Source organism: Camelina sativa, chromosome 1, assembly GCF_030686135.1.
Source record: "Camelina sativa cultivar CO46 ecotype springtype chromosome 1, ASM3068613v1".
Taxonomy (NCBI): Eukaryota; Viridiplantae; Streptophyta; class Magnoliopsida; order Brassicales; family Brassicaceae; genus Camelina; species Camelina sativa.
In genome coordinates this window covers 9378455-9386721 of record NC_141880.1, presented here as the reverse complement: position 1 = coordinate 9386721, position 8267 = coordinate 9378455, and the positions used below count along the sequence as shown (strand labels likewise).

At 32.0% G+C, this 8267-nt stretch overlaps 1 protein-coding gene across 2 annotated transcripts; it reads left to right on the top strand.

Moving 5' to 3' along the window:
* Window positions 1-4116: 4116 nt before the first annotated feature.
* Window positions 4117-6314, top strand: LOC104786329 (glycolipid transfer protein 3). Of its 2 annotated transcripts, XM_010511702.3 has the most exons (6): window positions 4117-4586; window positions 4823-4878; window positions 5324-5454; window positions 5557-5692; window positions 5807-5950; window positions 6041-6314. In XM_010511702.3, exons 1-6 carry the CDS (start codon window positions 4385-4387, stop codon window positions 6074-6076), a joined length of 705 nt encoding a protein of 234 aa, XP_010510004.1. In that variant the 5' UTR covers window positions 4117-4384; the 3' UTR covers window positions 6077-6314. The 2 variants fall into 2 exon arrangements, with proteins under 2 accessions (XP_010510004.1, XP_010510011.1); XM_010511709.3 differs by lacking the exons at window positions 4117-4586; window positions 4823-4878 and adding an exon at window positions 4968-5167.
* The last annotated feature ends 1953 nt before the right edge of the window (window positions 6315-8267 follow it).

Below are 8267 nucleotides of genomic sequence, written 5' to 3'. Positions count from 1 at the left end.
TTAAAAAGCTATTCACGATTTCTTTTTTTTGGTCGAATACAATAAATAAACGAGAGTTCTTGCCTTGGTAATTGAAAGTTTGAAAAATTTATGAGAAAGGTTTTATTATTGAGCCAAATGAGGTTTACAGTAGGTCAACGATAGAAGCAGTGAAAATGTATAGTAATATTTACTAAAGTTTGTTGTGAGAGTTAACCATAGTTGGTTTAGATTATTTCTTTAGTCTAGGACTATATAATATATAAGGTCTGAGAGTGTTAAAGAGGAATATCGAGAAATTTGTGGGTTAATTCTAGAGAGTGGGAGGAGGTCCATTTAACAAAATCCCCAACCTCTTGTAATTCTCGTTTCTATGATCTATCAAATTCATTTTATATAAGCAAATTGTATGAGTTAATAAGAGTCAAATGGTGTTTGTTTCTTGGAGGTGAGATTTTTTTTTTTAGAATTGTGACACCCCAGTTTTAGAGAGGGAAAGGTTGAAAAGAATTGATTTGACCACCTATGTCACCAAAGTGCACTTATCTTTTCGGTCAAGGGTTATGAGAGAACTCCACAGTTAAAGGTGCTTATGTTGGAGTAGTCTCATGATGGGTGATCTTCCGGGAAGTGATTGTTAGAACTGTGCGAGTGACGCCAAAACACAGGGAAAGATCATGTGGTAATTTGTAGGGACGGTAACAAGCCTTTAAAGCTTCCCGGACATAGCAAACCGGCCGTCGGATATGGATGGGCTCACGTGCCTAGTGAGAGGATGTGAGGCCCATTAAAGAAGGTGGGCCCATGGACTGGGATTGGACATGAGGCCCACTAAGATGTGGCGGTCGGGGCGTTACAAGTGGTATCAGAGCCGAACCCAGACGAGTGGAGTCGAGTGGGCTCACACCATTGGGGGTAGCGGTTTTGGTGCGCAACGAGGACGTTGCGATCTGTTAGTGGGGGTGAATTGTGACATCCCGGTTTCAGAGACTTGCGGAGGGTTTAAAAGAATTGATTTGGCCACCTATGTCACCAAAGTGCACTTATCTTTTCGGTCAAGGGGCTTGAGAGAACTCCACAATTAAGTGTGCTTATGCTGGAGTAGTCTCAAGATGGGTGACCTTCCGGGAAGTGACTGTCGGAACTATGCAAGTGAGGACAAAACACATGGAAATATCACATGGTGGTTTGTAGGGACGGTAACAAGTCTTTAAAGCTTCCTGGACGTAGCAAACTGACCGTCGGATATGGGTGGGCTCACAGACCTAGTGAGAGGAGGTGAGGAACATTAAAGAAAGTGGACCCATGGACTGGAGTTGGACATGAAACCCACTAAAATGTGGCGGTCAGGACGTTACAAGAATAATATTATTTAATAATTAGTTAAATTACAATTTAATTATCATTAAAAGACCCAGTAATTTTAAAAATAATTAGTACATCAAAAATCTCCATAAATTTTATAAAATATTTGTGAAATGAAATATTTTTTTTTTCAAAACATTTTATATTATGGAAGAGAGAGAGTATTGATCAATGACAATCACAAATATATATATTGGTCTCTATCTAGAGGTCTGTAACATGGCAACCAACTATCGGTTTATTTATTTATATGTATCAAAGTTATATGATTTTAAATTTTCGAGCTGCAAAATTGCCAAATACTAGGATTTTAGGATCACGAGTTAAGTAAGCCATTTATGATTTCATTTGCCATATAATTTTTGAGGACGGTAATATTTTCTAGAAAACATAGTCAGATCAATGAGAGTCTCATTATGAGACTACATTTAACATTTTAAATTTTTTTAGCAGTGCATCAAGATAATACTAAATTTTTATGTGCACACTATTTTTCGTAAATCGAGGTATTATATATTCTACCTCTTTGGTTCAAAAGGAGTAACGGACTTAATTATGGTATGTTGGTTTAATAAATACTTCCTATCTCTCATAAAAATTGATGTTTTGGGATATTTTTTAGTCGCACAAATATTGATATTTTGTAAATTTTAAGAAGTAATCATTGAAAATATTTAAAATTTTGAATTGTTATTGGTTTAAAATTAAATACTATTTTTTTAGTTAAAGAAAAAAAATATATTTAAACTCACTAATCATTGTTTTTTTAAAATGTGTTAAAATTTCTAAACAAATCTTTATGAGACAGAGGAAGTATCGAACTTTTGGGTTTTGGCTATCGAATGTGTATATATAGACCATCCAATGCCATCTTATGACTCCTTAGAGCCATCTAAAAACAATGATACTTAGCTTATTAGACGTTGAGAATATTGCCTTCTGTTCAACGGTATGTATTGCATCATTAACGTTACTATAACGCGCGTATTCGAGCTGAGTTGTTTATAGAATTTTATATTGATGTTTCTTGCATAAATCCTTTCTATCGAAATCCACAAGAACCTTGGTAATTATGTTTCTGGGAATCAGCATTGTCTATTTTGGAACATGAGACCATTTCTCTTTTTCCTCCACTCAATAAATTAAATTAAATGCAAGATCTTACTGCTAGAGTTGCAAACTAATTACTACTCCATGTTTTAAGTGAAAACACATAAATTAAGAAATGATTACTATAAGTTGGTTCAACCAGTCCACTCATAAACAAGACTGCAAAATAGTAAATATTAAACTAATTTAAAAGTAACATAAAAATTTGAAAACATTTTATATTATAAAACAAAAAATCTTCTCTAAAATATTTTATATTATAAAACAAGGGAGTAGTAACTAGTAACCAATGTTTTGAAACCCGAACCGGATGCTAAACCGGGAAAACTATCGGGTCACCGGTTCATTGGGTCAACCCGGTTCGACCGCGGGTCAATAATATTTAAATATATTTAATTATTTATATATATTATACATCTTATAAATATAATATTATTCTTTTATTTTTGATATATGTAACAAATTTCTATTTCTAAATTTTAATAATTGTTCACTCGTTTAATTTAATTACATAGAACTAAATCATATTTAAAATTGTTAATTCTTCTTAGTTTGTTTGTTTATATTTGACAGCATATTATTTGTATATATATATCAGTATATAATATACATATATGTCTAGGACCTAATGGGATGATCTAACCAAATAATAATAATAAATTCTTGTAGTATATAAAATCAATAAAAATGATTTGTTATCTCTCCTATTAGAGCATCATTACTCAAGTAACGGCTGCACATTTCTCAAAAAAACAAAAAAAAAAAATATTTCTTTTACAAATTATTACTATTATTATTATTTTAATTTCTGTTCCACTGAACAAATGACACATGTCTTGTTTGGTCTGAGAATCGTTTCTCAAGTGACTCTAGAAAAAACGTTTCTTTCTTTTTTCTCTTCTCTCTTCCTTTTATTATTTTTTAATAAGAATATTTGAGAGAGCATCTCCCAGTAATGTTGGTCTTAATTGTCTAACCCTCTCTCACGTGTCTCTTCTCTTTCCTCTTCTTCGTGACTTCAACTCAAACCCGGCCAGAATATTGTTCTTCATCAAATTTTGCAGAAAAGGTAAAAAATTAACAGATCTGTTCAAATTAAAATGCTAAAATCGTTTGATTAATGAAACCCAAAGTCCGGCGGGTCGCCGGCTTTTACCGAGTTTATCCGGGTTTTTCCGGTTTGTTAACATCACGGTTATAGAGCAAAACCCAAACCGGCAGATTGAGTGGGTCGCGGTCTGAAAACACTGCTAGTAACAGTTGGTTGTTTATGGCAAGATCCTAAACTTATGTAGTTATACAACATTGGAATAGCAAATTATCGCTATCTGGGTCATTGACATATATATACTACTATACAGTATCAAGCTTCATTCATTTTCTATTTGAAGATTTTCAAGGCTCTTTACAATAATTGACTACTAAAAAATACAAAAATTATTTTGAAAAAATAAATTCAGTTTTTAATATGTATGAAAATCTGGAACCATCAATTTTGTTCAAGAGAGTAAGTATAAAATACAAAAAATAAGAGTAAGTATAAAATGGTAGGAGTAATTTCTCTGACAATTTGTGTAATTATGGAAAGTAAACAATCCAAACAAATAAATAAGAGTAATAAACAAAACTGATAAAAAACCAATAACGATAGCAAGGTCAAGCATAGGGGTCACCAATCACCATCATATCGATAAGAGAATCTATAAAAAAAATTATCATCTAATTAAGGGAAACTTCTACTAAGTACATAGGTAGTATTTTATTGGATATATAATTAACAAATATCCCGGATTCAAACACACAAAAATAGAGAGAACCAATAGCCGATTCCTATATTATAAATAGCCGAACTCCCTTATATATGTTGGTTAAGTAGAGGCATTATACACATAGTCGAGAAAGGTAGAGAATAAAATAATTGCAAACAAAGATGAAACGAAAGAGATGTGAAATGGAAGAGACAACCAAGAAGAAGAAGATGACAGAGATTGGATCTGCCATTGAAGAACTCTCTGTTCTCTCCATAGCCAAGACCACAATAGTTACCACCGAAACCGAAGCCACTACAAACATCATCAATTTACCTTTAAAGCCTCTCCTATCTTTCTGCAAATTAATCGTCCAAGTTCTTGGTAATTTTTTATGCCATTTTTTTTCTTTTTAAAATATATAAACTTTGTTATTCTAAAACCAAATGAGAAATATTGTTTTGCTTAATATATCAAAGTTTTTATTTATTTATTTAGTTAACATGAAAGAGTTTCTGTGTTATTACGAATCTACCTCTAAGCTAATGTTTGGTTTTCTTGAATTAAAGCATAACTAGCTCCTCCAATGGTTGTCCTGAAACTTTGTTGATTGATTGCAGATAAGATTGGCCCGACAATGGCTGTTCTCCGACAAGACATTGATCAAAATATTCAAGTAATTACTTTTGTCTCTATTATAATAATATTAATATTATATACATACATCATTTTCAATGCTCGTAAGCTCTTGCGTAACTCACTCTAGATTATTATATAAGTACATTTTTTATCTCAGAAAATAAAAAAGAATACTACTAGTACTACATGTTTCCCTAGTTACCTGATGCAGTGTATAATTAACTATTAAGCATGATTAGAAACCATTGATGTTTCGACTCGCCGCCCTAGAATTTTTCATCTCTTTCGACACGAGGACCCATCTACACCTTTACGTAGCTTTCAGGGTCATTTTCGTTATACAGTCTCTTCGATTGAATGGACCTGATTTTTTTCTTATCAACTTGTTAACCTATTCTGTTTATTGAGTTTTTTTTTTTTTTTTTTTTTTTTTTTTTTTTTTTTTTTTTATAATTGTTTTCTTAAAACTGTTCTGTTTATAGAGGCTAGAGAAGATGTGGGAATCTGATCCTCTTTTGTACTCAAATTTGGCTGAGATACTAAGACAAGAAGCGAAGGAGGGATCCTCTAGGAAACCTAAAAGCTGTAGCAGAGCTGCTCTTTGGCTAACGAGGTACGTATCATTTAATTAGTACATGTAAATAAATATAACCAAAAAAAAAAGAATATGAACTAACAATAGTTTTGTTAACTATTGTAATTCCGAACTATTTAGAGCGATGGATTTTACGTTAGCGCTATTGCAACGGTTGGTGAAGGACATGTCACAAAACATGGAACAAGCCATAGAAGAGTCTTATAATTTGACTATAAAACCATGGCATGGATGGATCTCTTCTGCCGCTTTTAAGGTAATTATTATTTACAATGTTCACTATAATAATTACATCTCGAGTATATAGAAAAAAACAAATTATTCTAAAAACAAATTCGTGGTATATATGCGTTTGTGTTTGTCCGAAAAGGTGGCTCTTAAACTGGTTCCAAACAACAGCACATTCATCGATGTGCTTGCGGGAAAAGACGAGACTCACCAAATGGTCCAAGATGATATAACAAGTCTAATTTCATTGCTCCTTCCACTTCTAAACCAACTTCATTCTATTTTGGTAAGATTTATAATTTCCTTTTCCTCAATAGTTTTTATGTATTTTTTAAGATTAATTTTGATTTTGATTTATTTTCTTTGGGGTACGTAGGAATTATACGAAGTGAGCAAACTAAAGTCGCCGTGAGAAAGAGAACTGAAGAGAAAGGACTGAAGGGTATAGTTTTGGTTGTAACAAAGTCTAACGTGTAGCATGATCACTTCTTCGATGAGTTTCATAAATTTCTCTTTTTAATGAGTTATTTATCTAACAGTTTTTATCACGCATACAATGATGGTACATGAGTTTGTATGGACCATATATACATATAATAGCTGTGTATATAAAGCCCAGACATTCCCATAATCAATTTCTTGTTACAATTTTGAGTCGTTTTCACTTTCCGTGATTTAAATTACGTAAAATCCACCAATTGCATGCCTCTCGTCAATTAACAAAATAATAATAATTTTTTATTTAAGAATAAAATGTAGCTACTAACTAGTTGAATGAAGAATAAAATATTAACAATTTTATTATATAAACCTGACAAAATTACTAATTAACAATATCGTGACACGTGTCAAATATATTGATTAGATGTCGACACATATCTAATTTTATTCACAGAATTTTGTATGTTTATATATTAAAAAATATCAAAGTTACTCGTTAACAAGATAGTGACACGTGTCAAATATATTGATTAGATCATGACACGTGTCTAATTTTATTTACAGAATTCTACATGTTTATATTATATAAAAAAATTATTTTTCTAAATAAAAAGGAAAACTAATAAAATCAATATACTTTCTAATTATATTATACATGTGTTCTCAATAAAATTTGACATGTGTTAACAAAAACGAAATTAATTAAACATGTATATTAATCAATAAATAATGAATAACAAAGTTAATAAGAATAACATAAGTTATTTAACATAATTTTAGTCGAATATAAATTATTTACAGAATTTTACATGTTAATGTTATATAAAAAAATTATTTTTTAAATCAATAAGGAAAACTAACAAAATCAATATACTTTCTAATTATATTATACATGTGTTCTCAATAAAATTTGATATGTGTTAACAAAAACGAAATTAATTAAACATGTATATTAATCAATAAATAATGGATAACAAAGTTAAAAAGAATAACATAAGTTATTTAATATAATTTTAGTCGAATATAAATTGTATTTATCGTTGTAATATAAATTTTTATTGTAAGTAAGTACACAAAACCTTGAAAGAGTAATGAACTTAAAAAAAAATTTAATACATCATGTGTATTAGTATAGTTTTACATGTTTTATTAAAGATTTTAATGCATGCAGTAATATGAGAAACCTGAAAGAAAAATAGAAAAACTGAGTTTGTAGGAATGAATTTTTGGTTAATTGATGAAAACTGAAACGACCTAACCCATTTTTTTTTTTAATAAATAATAATAATATAAATAACTATGACTAGTGGTCCCATATCCACTAGCCACCTAACCATAATCACAAACAACAGCGGAATAACAATACCAATTAAATAACCAACTAAACCAATAATCCAATATTAATCCATAATAGAATAACCAACAACCAATCCTAACCATTTCAATGTCAAACAACAGGAAACCAAGGAACCGGCAACCTAATAAGTTCTAAAGACCCAACTCTAGCAACCTAACAATGCCAGACAGCATCCAATCGAGTTCCTAGAACATCTTCCTCTTCATTGCCTTGATTCCACGATCACACTTTGCCTTTACCTGCACCACAAACACAAATTGAGATGCATGAGTATTTGATAAATACTCAGTGAGGCAATCCTCCCATCTACTGGGCTATACACACAAGCAATAAGATCTCTCATGCCACAAACAACAACAATAAAACAAACCAGGAACATGAACAAGTGACCCGACACGATCTGGTTACTGTCAGAATGGTGTCGACCGATACAAGAAGGTGTCGACTAAACATCTGGTGTCGACCAACACCACTTGGGTGTCGACCGACACCTGCTCGACACCCCTGAAACCCTAACGGTGTCGACCGACAACTCCACATGGTGTCGACCGACACTCGCTAAGTTCCCGAGCCGTCCTCGCGTTAGTGTCGACCGACACCACTTTCGAGCAGTGATTTCCTTCGAACAGAACCTTCGAATCTCACCTCCAAACTTCTCCTCTTCGTCCCACACAATCCCAGGAACGAATCCAAGCCTCAGGAGCTACAAAAAACTCACAAACAACCAAAAACAAACAACCACACAATATCACAGAAACATAGATCTTAACTTAGATAAGCCATGGTCATGCACTCACCTTAGCCA